The sequence below is a fragment of the Nicotiana sylvestris genome, chromosome 12 (genome assembly GCF_000393655.2).
Source record: "Nicotiana sylvestris chromosome 12, ASM39365v2, whole genome shotgun sequence".
Taxonomy (NCBI): Eukaryota; Viridiplantae; Streptophyta; class Magnoliopsida; order Solanales; family Solanaceae; genus Nicotiana; species Nicotiana sylvestris.
Window position 1 is genome coordinate 54,517,426 of NC_091068.1, and position 12,463 is coordinate 54,529,888.

Genomic DNA, 12,463 nt, shown 5'->3' on the forward strand with positions numbered 1-12,463 from the left:
ATTTGAGGGACTTCACAATATTTTTTTGTGTGACAAAGATTAAGTTTGAAATGAAAAAGAAAAGCATTAGCATAAATTTTAGTGTGATAAAGATTAAGTTTGAATTAAAAAGAAAAAGCATTAGTTTAAATTTAGTATTTATTCTCGTAAATATTATTTTATTAATAGTACTATGTTGGATGGTAATACTCACGTTTTCTTATTTAATTAACATGTTATGGTGAAGGCTAGGAATTAGAACGTCTTAATTAGCTCAACAATTAAATATTTAATAACCAAAATTTTAGGTAATTTAAATCCTAAATATTAGAAAAGTAACTTAAATTACAATTATGTCCAATGTAAAATTTATTTTTAGTTGAATTTTACTAGGTTGTTGTTGTTGTGAAATTTATTTTTAGAGTGTAAAAAAGGAGAACAATATTTCGCTAAAGGCCTTCATGCTTTTAATATAGTATAAATATAGATATAGATAGACAAATAATAAATAATAAATATAAATATAGATTTGTAAAAGATATAATCAAAGAAAATCTTATTTGACTCCTCAAATAACAATATGTTTATATTTTTTAAACAAAGGGAGAAATAGATTTAAAAAAGAAAAAAAGAAAAGTTATATTAAATATAATTATTATCAATTCTCACCTATTAATGAGTATAAGTATATTTTTTAATTATACTTATATCATATTAACCAAGTAATTATTTGGCTAGACAAAAATATTAGTATATAATTACGCCCAATTATGCGGCTTTCCAAACAAGCTTTAAAGATAAGAATTTTGGGTAGGATTGTGAGACGGTGTGATAGAGCCGCCTACGACCACATCAAGGAGGAAAAAGAAAAAAGAAAAAAGAAAAAAGACGCCTTTTTTCCAATGATTTTCATGTAAAAAGTCTTCTCTTCTTCTCTCCTCTTTCTCTTCGTTTCCCCCATTCTTCTCTTATGGCTTCAAAATAGCTCTAAAATTCCTCTAACCCTACTATTCTGAACCCCTTCTAAACGTGGATTACATATATATACATATAAGGCTGACACTTCGAAAAATTTGGATGAATCGAGGCGATTCTAAGTGGGATTTTGCTAGATCTGTTTTTTGTTTTAGGTAAGTTCTTGGCTATATGGGTAGATTTTGTTTGGAATTTGCACGTGCCAATTTTGGAATATTTGATCTGTTTCTTCATATTCTTGTCTTATTAAGGTTTTTCTTGTATTCGGGTGTGTGTGAAATTTTTTGGTTCGTTATTGTTTTTCTCTTGTGAATCCTTTGTCTTTAAGTCTAATTTTTTCTGTCCTTGATAAGAATCTTGGGAAAATCAGGTTTGCTTATTTATTTATTTAATTATGGGAACAATGATCGCGTGTTTCGAAAATAATGATGATAGTTTTGTTTTTTCGTCGTGGATTAGAGTTTCTGCTAGTATAATTGAAATTGGTTTGTCTCCAAAAGCTGGTCTCAGCTTATATAATGTAAATTGACAGTTTCGAAGTGAGTATGAAAAACCGGGGCTTATATGATGGTTGTTACAGCTTAAGCCTTTTGCCTTTTTTAACCAAAAAATTAAAAAAGAGAGAGAAACTTGTTGGGCATAAATGTGATTTTTATAGCTTAAGTTGGACCCCTTTTTTCGTACTCAAGACTGAATGTGATATTGCAGCTATTTATCAACTTAAAAAATGGTAATATTGTGGTTTCTGTATGCTCGTGTTGCAGTGTTATTTTATTTGAAGAACGCATTTGCCATATTGGAGTAAGGGTGTGAATATGATAGATGCTTCACAATTTCACTCTTAGGATGCTGATTGATGGGTGTAAGGTTGCATCTCCTTTTTCTGTTTTAATAATTACCTATTGATATCTTATTGAGATGTTATCCTGCAGATTAAATGTTTTGGTGTTGCTTTTGGAATCATTGGGGATGTTTTGTCTAATTGATGGATGATGACCATTCAATGGATAGTGCTGTCGATCAATTGTCTCGCGAGCAAGTTCAGCGCCTCTACAACAAGGTTGCCTTATCCTCTGATTGCTTTTCCATTTGAATTGAGTGTTTATATATATAAAAAAATCATGCATTCATTTGTGTTGCTTTACTTGTAAAGCTGCAAGTTGGACATCCTTGCATAAAGACGTATTTGTTGACTGTAAGGCTGCTAGCTATATCTGTCTAGTTTATCTTCTTGCATAAAAAGAGCAACTGCATATTTGCTTGTTTGGAGCTTGTAATTGACATTTTTTACTTAACATAATTTTCCCCCCCAAAAGAATGTTGAGTTGGAGAATAAACGTAGAAAGGCAGCACAAGCTAGAGTTCCTTCTGACCCAAGTGCATGGCAACAAATGCGAGAAAACTACGAAGCTATCATCCTTGAGGATAATGCCTTCTCAGAACAACATGAAATAGAGTATGCCTTGTGGCAGTTGCATTACAGGAGAATTGAGGAATTGCGCGCACACTTCAATGCTGCTGTAAATTCTAATGTGTCAACCAATTCTCTGAATGGGAAAGTTCCCCATCATAGTGGACCTGATCGCGTCACAAAGATCAGAACACAGTTTAAAACTTTTCTTTCAGAAGCAACAGGATTTTATCATGATTTGATGCTAAAAATTAGGGCTAAGTATGGCCTGCCGCTGGGATATTTCTCTGATGATCAAGAAAATCAGATTCCTTCCTCTAAAGATGGTAACAAATCTGTGGAGGTGAAGAAAGGATTGATATCCTGCCATCGTTGTTTGATTTATCTTGGCGATCTTGCTCGGTACAAAGGCTTATATGGTGTGGGTGATTCCAAAGCTTGTGATTTTGCGGCTGCTTCGAGTTATTACCTGCAAGCTTCTTCACTTTGGCCTTCTAGTGGCAATCCTCATCACCAGGTATTTTCTGTGAGCAAATGGGGAATATGGTTATTGAGTAACCTTCATATGAAACATTTTGTTTTTCTGTCTGTTCTTATTGTGATGGCTGACTGTGTTTCCTCAGCTTGCAATACTGGCTTCCTATTCCAATGATGAGCTTGTGGCTATTTATCGCTATTTTCGCAGTCTTGCAATAGAAAGCCCTTTTGCCACGGCAAGGGATAACTTGATCATTGCATTTGAGAAGGTAAACTGCCTATTGAGAAGATATTTCAAGATTTTGCTGGTAGTTTGGTTAAGATCCTAGACAGCTCTTTCTTTTTTTCTCCTGTATTTATGACGCCTCCCCCCCCCCCCCCCCCCCAAAAAAAAAGCCATACCAGACACACACACTCACTCTTGTGTAATGTGATCATTAGATAATTGATTTAGGTGCCCCTCCGGTTCAAATTATATGACACATTTCCTTATTAGTCCGTTCCAAAATAATGACATATTTCTACATTTGAAAATAATTTATCTTTAAACTTTCCCTTTTATCCATTTTACCCTTAGTGAGAAGCTTTTATAACCACACAAATTGAAAGCCCCACAAAAGTATTTATCCTTAAGCTTTTAAAATCACAAGTTTCGAAAGTCTTTCTTTTTTGTTTAAACTCCGTGCCGAGTCAAACTACGTCACATAAATTGAAATGGAGGTAGTAGACTAATTTTTTTTTAATGTTGGAAAAATTGCATCCTTATGTTGGTGGTGAGAATGTTTATGATTGACCAACTGGAGTTTGTTATGTAGGATCATGACTACTAGGTATTATTTAGTCTGGATTGAGATCTTTACTTTAGTTGTTGGCTTGGTACGTTCTTTTTTTTGGGTATAACCATGGTGTTTGGACGAGTTTGTATGCACTTCGACTAATTTCACGGGATACTTGATTCCTCCTACTAGAACAAATGAGAAGAAAACACCTAGTGTTTCTGCTGTATTTGAATATGAGACCTCATGGTTCTCATCCTTGGTGCCTTCTTGAGAAAATAGATGTTCGATGTTACCCATATGCGGATGCAGGAAAAGATTTAGTAGTGAGAGTTATTTAGAATGGCTTGAATTATGTCATATATCTCCTGCTTGTCTGTGTTAGAACTGCCGCAAATATCTTGTAGCAGCGTGGTATTTCTTGTGGTACGTAACCATAAATGATTTTGGTAAAAGCTAAGAATGTTGTACCGTAACCTGCTCTAATAGCGGACAATATTGATGATTTATGTAATAGCTAACCATAGACAGGTAATGAAGTTGGTTTGTGGCTTAGAGAATGTTTAATTGTATGCTATATATGTGTAGTTGTACTGTACCCGTTTCTTTTGGCCTAGTAGACAGGGGAGTACCACATGTTAGGTAGGGGGTTCAATTCTTCATCCCAACTTTTGATTCCACTTCAAATAAAAAAGCTTATAGTGTAGTGGCAAAAGTGGCTAAAAATAGAAGATGGGGCGTTAGTATTCCTGGCTCTACCACTGTTAGTAGAGATAGGAATGTGTTAAAATTTTGACATACATGCGTATCATTTTTGTAATTCCGAAAGAGATTGGGGAGGAATTTCAATTATTTTTAGTTTAGCGTGGTTTGGACATAGACGGTTTCCAGAATATTTGCTATTTCGAGTGACCTTTACTGGAAGACTCAGTGATGTTACTCTTGTGTCGATGGCCTTTAGTTTTATCTTTTGAATGGTAAGATTAACTCTATTACTTTGAACGCATGTTAACTCTCAATGTGAATCACCAAGAACTTATGGACTCAGTGATGTTACTCTTGTGTCGATGGCCTTTAGTTTTATCTTTTGAATGGTAAGGTTAACTCTATTACTTTGAACGCATGTCAACTCTCAATGTGAATCACCAAGAACTTATGGAACCCAAATAAATTGTGGATTTCTGTTGTTCCTCATGTAAATTTTATTTGTTTAACTAGATGTTATTGGTCCTTTGTAAAATTTGTGAACAGTAGCATCTGTTAACATCTTTTGGCAGAACCGTCAGTGTTACTCTCAACTTGTGGGGGATACTAAAGCTTCCTCCACCAAGGCCGTACGTCCTCGTACAACTGGCAAAGGAAGAAGCAAAGGAGAAACGAGGCATCCACTGAAAGATGGTAGGGTTGAAGCAAGTTCAGCCCAGGAAAAAGGTTCTAGTATGTCTGACATCTTCAAAACCTTCAGCACAAGATTTGTTCGATTGAATGGTATTCTTTTCACTCGCACTAGGTATTTTCCTGTCCATGCTGTAATACAAATCTCTGGTGTTTTGACTACAATATATCATTAAGATATTATTGCTTTGTTTTCCATCTTTAACCAGTTTGGAGACTTTTGGAGAAGTGCAATCGGTGGTTAAAAATGATCTGCTTGAGCTTCTCTCCTCTGGGACTGATGAGAAGTATAATTTTGGTTCTGACACTGCCGACTGTAAACTGGCTTTTGTGAGGCTCGTGGCCATCCTAATATTCACTGTTCATAACGTGAATAAGGAAAGCGAAAACCAGTCATATGCTGAGATTTTACAAAGATCGGTTCTCCTACAGAATGCATTTGCTGCTGTGTTTGAGTTCATGGGTCATGTAGTTGAAAGATGTGTCCAATTAAATGATCCCACAACAAGTTTCCTTTTGCCAGGGGTTTTGGTGTTTGTAGAATGGTTAGCGAGCCGTCAAGATGTTGCACTTGGCAACGAACCAGAAGAGAAGCAAACCAGGGCTAGATCATTTTTCTGGAAGAACTGCATTGCTTTCTTTAATAAGCTTTTGTCTAGTGGGTTTAAGTTTGTTGATGATGACAAGGATGATACATGCTTCTTCAATATGAGCAGGTATGATGAAGGAGAGAGCGATAATCGTCTTGCATTACCCGAGGATTTTGAGCTGAGAGGATTTATACCTTTTCTTCCGGCACAACTTATCCTTGATTTTTCAAGGAAACATTCTTTTGGTGGTGATGGTGGCATCAAAGAGAAGAAATCACGTCTCCAGAGGATAATAGCAGCAGGAAAGGCTCTTGCTAATGTGGTCCGTGTTGGAGAAGAGGGAATATATTTTGACGGTAGAGCAAAGAAATTCATCATTGGCATTGAGCCTCAAGTATCTGATGATTATGCGCTTAATTGCTCCATGGAAGTTCCCAAATTGAGTGGTATTGAGTTGGAGAATTCAGCTGCAGGGCAGTTAACTGTAGGACCTCTGCAGCCAAAGCAGCAATTGTATGTGGAAGGTGAGGAAGAAGATGAGGTAATTGTTTTTAAGCCATCGGTGGTAGAAAAGCATGTGAATGGAAGTGCTTCAAACATGATGACCTCAGAAGGTCATGATTCTGGTGTTAGTGCTGCCAGTGTTCCTCCTGGGGTTAGCGTGGCCTCTGTTGGTCTAGGAAATGAAATGGGTCCATTTTCAGCTGCACTTGATGGATTGATCATGCAGAGTGCATTACATGCTAGTGCAAGGCCACCCTCAAGTATTGCCAATAACAGTGGCCAATATATGCAGCCTATTCAACCAAGTACTTCATTGTGGTCCGTTGAACGAGCTGCTGTTATGAATGGACTTGCCAGCTTGAACATGATAGGAAATGGTCCAACTGTAATATCTGAGTTGCAAGATCAAGTATTTCCACCTGAGCCATATTCTGTCCCTTTTCCCCAGTCTGTCAATTTTGGCATGACAAATAATATTCGTGTGCATATCCCAGATGCTGCCATACCATCTAACTTCAGTTCACTTTCATCCTCAGTAGTTGGTATTGATAGCATGTCAATTAAGTCCCCATCAGTCATGTCAACAGGCATAAGGAAAAATCCAGTTAGCAGACCTATTAGGCATCTGGGTCCGCCTCCAGGCTTTGGTTCTGTTCCTTCGAAAGTCCTGGAGGAGTCTTCTTCAGCAATGACCATAAAGAATGAACATACTACTCTTCCTCCTATGGATGACTATAGCTGGCTGGATGGATATCAGTTGCCTTCATCACATCAGAGCATTGGTTTCAATAACTCCATTAATCATTCAACACAAAACTACCACTCAATGAGCAAGAGTAGTAGCTCCGTTGGGATGGTGAGCTTTCCTTTCCCTGGGAAACAGGTAAACTCTCTGCATGTGCAATCAGGGAACCAGAGAGGTTGGGAGGACTACCAGATATCTGAACAATTAAAACTGTACCAGGGGCAACCTCAGCAACTCCAGAGTGGAAACCAACAATCTGTTGAACTGCCTCAGCGGCATGAAGGACAGTCTCTGTGGGAAGGCCATTTTTTTGTGTGATATGGATACAGGAGATTAGATGGTAAAATGACATTTTTCTGTACCTTTACAGAGAATTACTTGAACACATTCTCCATGACTGCTTTTATCTTTCCGAGCCCTGCATTTTATCTTTCTTACAGTTGGCTGCTCAAGCTTTTCCAGGTTGTTAACAGTTACAGTGGCGATGTCCAGCGGCCTGTTGCTATGACGTTCAACCATCATATTTGCAGTGTCGCCAAGGTTAATTAAGTTTTCTCGCAGCATGGATGGTCTTGGAGTGTTGCGGGCACTTGCTGTTGAGCAGGTATTCGTGCTCTCTCTTCCTCCCTTACTCTCCCCTCCCTTCCTCCCTCCCATTCTCTTGGATCTCTACTGTTGCATTTGAGTCCACACGATTAGTTAATATGTTGGACATACTTTTAACATTTTTTGATAATTCATTAATGAGGGGATGGCTTTTATTTTCTCGGTAGTCCGCTGAGAAAGTTCCCCTCATTTTTATTTTTCTTCCTAGCATGGGAGGAAAACCCCGAAGAATTTACATAGATTCCAATGTAAGAACAAATTCAAGCTCTTGATGGCTCTTTCATTACCCTGATATTTTCTCTGAGCGAGCTTAATAACTATTATGTGCTTTTGCTGGTTGGTCTGGAAAGTATTTGGGGGCACTGGTGTTTTTCTTTTTCTTTTTTTACCTTTGGTGGGGCTGGGGTTAACTTAGGGCTGGAATCTGAGTACTATTATGCTTTTCTTATTTGAAGGAAAATGAGTGCCTAAATAACTATGATATTTTCATTCTTCAGTTATTGAATTCCAATTTAAAACTTCCCACACTTTGGTTGTGTTTGGTACGAAGAAAATATTTTTCAATTTTCACATGTTTGGTTGGCTTAAATGTTTTGGCAAACATTTTCCTCATGGACTTAACAACATTTTCCTCGTGAACTCATTTTACGTGAATTGGAGGAAAATGACTTCCCTACCAAGAAGAGTAAAATAGTTTTCAAATCTCTTTTTTAACCTTCCCCATCATATTTCTCACCACCCCCACCCCTGCCACCCACCCCCTTGACCCTCACCAGCACCCACCCTCACCATCCCACTCCTACCCCCAACCCCTACCCTGCCACCCTTTCACCCCACCAACACCCACACTGCATTTCCATCACCCACCCCCACCCACCCAACTCACCCACGCACCCCCTCCACCCCACCCTAGCCCCTAGACCCCGACCTTCCACCCTTTCCCGCTTTTGCACATTTCTTCTCCTATACTGTTTTCCTAAATAATATATTTTTTAAAAAATATTTTCTGCTACCTAACCAAACACCAGATAGTAAGTAAGAAAATGTTTTCCTTCGTACCAAACACACCCTTTCTTTCCTGTTTTCAGCTTGAGGTTATTAAGGTTAATTCCCTGGTTATGCATCGACACAGTTTACCCTTTCTTAAAAATTCTCACTTAGGAGGGCAAGGTGAGAGGACCCACTTTCCACCGAGCTTCGAAGACAAAAATAATGGATTTCTCAGATATCCAAGAAATCTATTTATAGAAAATAACTCACTTTTTTTGGTGTATGCCAGCTTGTGCCTAGCTCTTCAGACTGGACAAGTCAGACTCAGGTCAGTAGGTGCAGGGGTTGGGAGCTTTGGAAGTAAGAACCTTGCCTGTTTGGATGGTGCACGGTTGGTATGTCAGATTTTGGTGGATTGCTGGTTGGTGTCAATGAGTGAGAAGCTAGTCTACCTATCTTATAGGAGATCTCTCTTACCAAGTTCTGCTACATGCGATGGTGCGCAGTTTCCAAATATTAAATGTGTAAGTGGATGTCTTGGCAGCAGTTAACATGTCTGCCTGAAAATTCTTCAATGGGATTTTGCATGAGATCGCGGAGGAGTAGTTATCAGGGGCTAACTATGGATGTTTTATGGAAATAAGTTTGTGATTATGTATGCATATGGTTATCTCAACTTTTGATTTGTTTCAATGTCAACTAGTGGCAATATCCTGTCATGTATGTTATTTAAATTTGTTGTGCTTGTGATCCAGTAACAGATTGTTGTTGGATAATTGGTGTTTGGTCATCTGTATCTTGGTATGGCATTTTCCCAAGCTGAGAATGCCCAAACCTTTTGTTTCGCTAGGCACCCTGCTGTATTTGTTTCCACTATGTGCATCATGCCTTTTCGTTCTTCAATGTTGTGTGTCGTATTTGGCCTGGATTTTGCCAGTCGCAAGCATTGGCTCTCTGTTATGATGCTGTAAATATCTCCAGTGCTATCCAAGTTGGGGGCCAACAGTTAGCAAGATTAACTAGTAATCTTATATGGTCAAAAGGAAAATCCTTTTCGTTTGAATTCTTTTTGTATTATATATTTGCAGTTTTACTAAAATTGATTAGAGAAAAGGAAAATGAACAAATAATTTTGTGCCCAAAAGTTATGCTTTTTAGTGTTGAAAGACGGTAACATTGTTTCTTTCCCTACGTCATGATGTGAACGCTATTCTGAAACTATTAACTTGTCAACAATTGCAAAAAATAAATCTTCGGAGTCGTCATTTCTTGCTTATTCGCCATAAAAATTCCATAACTCAGCCATATAATAGCTAGTACATTTTCATGGCTTTAGCTTCTGGTTGGCTCTGGAAATACATAAAGCCAAAACAGGGATTACTACTGATTCCAAACACAACACAAGAAGCACAAGTTGCTTAGATGGAACTATTCTGGCAACTACACTGTCACTTGAATCCTGCAAAGCCTAAAGTGAAAATAATAAAGTAACTTATAAAAGGAGATAGGATGCAAGTTCTCCGATTCAATTTTCCTAGTTGAGTGGTGTTTGCGCCATCTAGTTATGTGGCCGCATCTTTGAGTGGAGATTGCGCCATCTAGTTGTGTGGCTGCATCTTTGCTTTTTTTCTTCCAACGAACTCTAAACTTGGGTGACACATCTAATATTAGTGATATACCAGCTCAAGATTTACATCAAAATCTATGTATAAACAAGGGAACATGGATGTATATTACATATTCCAAGAAAATAGAACTTATCTTAATAAATTAAAGATATATTTTTTTTCTTTAAAAGAAACTTACATTAAGCTAAAAACCAATATCACAGGAAGGAGAGTGCCCGTGGCACATTACAAAAAGAGAGTTCATCGCCAACGTAAAGTTGTGGCAAGTAGAACTAGTACATCCACTCATAGTAGTACAAAAAGGGATATCTCCATAGTAACACTTTCCAGCTGTATCTGCGTCAACTAGTTTCAAAAATGAAGACTGAGGGAACAGCAAAAAGTTGAGTGGTGATTGCGCCATCTACTCTGCAACCATGCTTGGCCAAAAGATCAGCTACCATATTCTGCTCCCTAACTATGTAAATAGGTGGATTACTAGCTGGCGAATCACGAACCTGGAATTATGTGTAATGTCAGAATACCATAAATTTGCAATTTGTAACCATAGCAAAATCAGCAATTACCTATGTTGCATCAGCAGTTATTTTGAATTGGTGACGGTGGAAGCGTTGAGCAATTTGAGGCCCTTAAAACAAGGTTTGACATTCTGCATTTAGGATTTAATTCTGGTAAATCCTAATCCACTTACCCAAAGAATCTCGTATCAACTCACCAATACCACCCTTACCAGGGTTACCAAGGGCAGCCCCATCGGTGCTGAGTTCATAAAAGTTGGGTTTGAAAGGGATCTATCTAGTGGTGGGAAACGGGCGGATCGAAACAGATATGAGCAGGTAAAAACGGGTAATACAAAAAAACGGACAAATTATCCTATCCGACCCATATTTAATACATATAGAAAATGAATTAACCAACATATTATACATGACTTCATGAGTATGATCACTTTTGGGAGAATTTCTAGCCTCCCAACTTAAAGAACCTCCAATTTGAGTCTCTGCAAATATAAAATTTAAACTCATTGGTTATCCATTTTTTTAATGGATAATATGATTCTTATTTATAGTTGACCCATTTTTAATAAGTTCATCGTATTAATCAAAATCTGACCGCTGCCATCAAGCCGACCAACGTCCCGTCCAAGCGGCAAGGCGGTGAAAGACGACATGGCCTATTCCACATCAAGCATTCTCGATACCCGTCAAGCCAGAAGAAACGATGTTTAGAGGACGACCAAGACGGACATAATGTAAGAGCGTCGGACCAAGTAGATAGCAAAGGTCCCATGACTATATATAGTAAGGAAAAACCTTCGGTTAAAGGGAATCAGGATGGCTTCTCCTTCTCTCCTTACTTCCCTCTTCTACAATCTTCCTAAAAACAAAAGGAACAATTTAGCAATCTCCAAAGAAGGATATTGAAAACAACCTCCCCCATTGATTAAAGGGAGACACAACGAAAGTTCCAATAAGATTGGTCACCTCGGTTTCATCTTATGTATTATTTATTCAGTTAGCTCATTGATCTGGAATTTATTATGTCTAACTAAGATTTACGCCTTCATTTTTCTTTAATTGATTTGTTCGAAGAGATCCCAATATCTTTTTAGTCAAATAATTTGGCGCCGTCTGTGGGGATTTCTTAGTGAAATTTCCTAGTCTCTTCCAGATCAAAGACAAGAAACACGATTACCCACTAAAAAGAGCGCTAAGGCAAAACCCAACCCACGCGGGAAAAAGGCGCAACACAAAAGGGGAAGGAGAGCCGAGTAGAGTCACCGAATTTAGAAATCCTCGTCCCATCAACCATCGAAATGCCAAACAAAACGAGCAACGTTACAAACATGCTCTCATTCACCGGTCCATCGGATGGGGGTAAGGAAAGTATCATTTTAACTTACCTTCTGCTCTTTGCTCAAGCAGGAACGCAAATGCCGTGCGGGCGAGCAAGCAAAGAAACGTCTCAATTAAAGAATGAGAAACTACTACAAGACAACTGAAATACCACTCGCTAGTGACACCTCCAAGCCGGAAGGCAGGAATCAGACAAGGAAACTACAATGTGTGCGGAGAACGAACCTAAGCGAAACAGCAACGGCTTCGTACTCTCCAACATTGAACTCTCTTATGCAAACAATGTCAAACGAACTGGGACTCCCCCAAAGGATTTCTGATTCTCCAAAAACTAGGACTGACGACGGGTTACTATTTCGATAAGTTCGAAATAACACCCTTTAAGGCCAAGGGCCTTCGCCAAAAAGAAGAGTTCAACCTCGATCGAACGACGACGGGTTACTATTTCGATAAGTTTGAAATAACACCCTTTAAGGCTAAGGGCCTTCGCCAAAAATTAAAGTTCGACCTCGATTGAACAACGATGGGTTA

General features: G+C 38.3%; 1 protein-coding gene across 5 annotated transcripts; it reads left to right on the plus strand.

Moving 5' to 3' along the window:
* Positions 1-812: 812 nt before the first annotated feature.
* On the plus strand, positions 813-9,351 carry LOC104221998 (nonsense-mediated mRNA decay factor SMG7-like). Of its 5 annotated transcripts, XM_009773174.2 has the most exons (10): positions 813-1,109; positions 1,719-1,816; positions 1,887-2,014; positions 2,271-2,882; positions 2,989-3,111; positions 4,896-5,128; positions 5,223-6,990; positions 7,072-7,192; positions 7,315-7,456; positions 8,738-9,351. In XM_009773174.2, exons 3-8 carry the CDS (start codon positions 1,940-1,942, stop codon positions 7,168-7,170), a joined length of 2,910 nt encoding a protein of 969 aa, XP_009771476.1. In that variant the 5' UTR covers positions 813-1,109; positions 1,719-1,816; positions 1,887-1,939; the 3' UTR covers positions 7,171-7,192; positions 7,315-7,456; positions 8,738-9,351. The 5 variants fall into 5 exon arrangements, with proteins under 5 accessions (XP_009771476.1, XP_009771474.1, XP_009771472.1 ...); XM_009773172.2 differs by having other exon boundaries at positions 5,223-7,192; positions 7,306-7,456; XM_009773170.2 differs by having other exon boundaries at positions 814-1,109; positions 1,719-1,821; positions 5,223-7,192.
* The last annotated feature ends 3,112 nt before the right edge of the window (positions 9,352-12,463 follow it).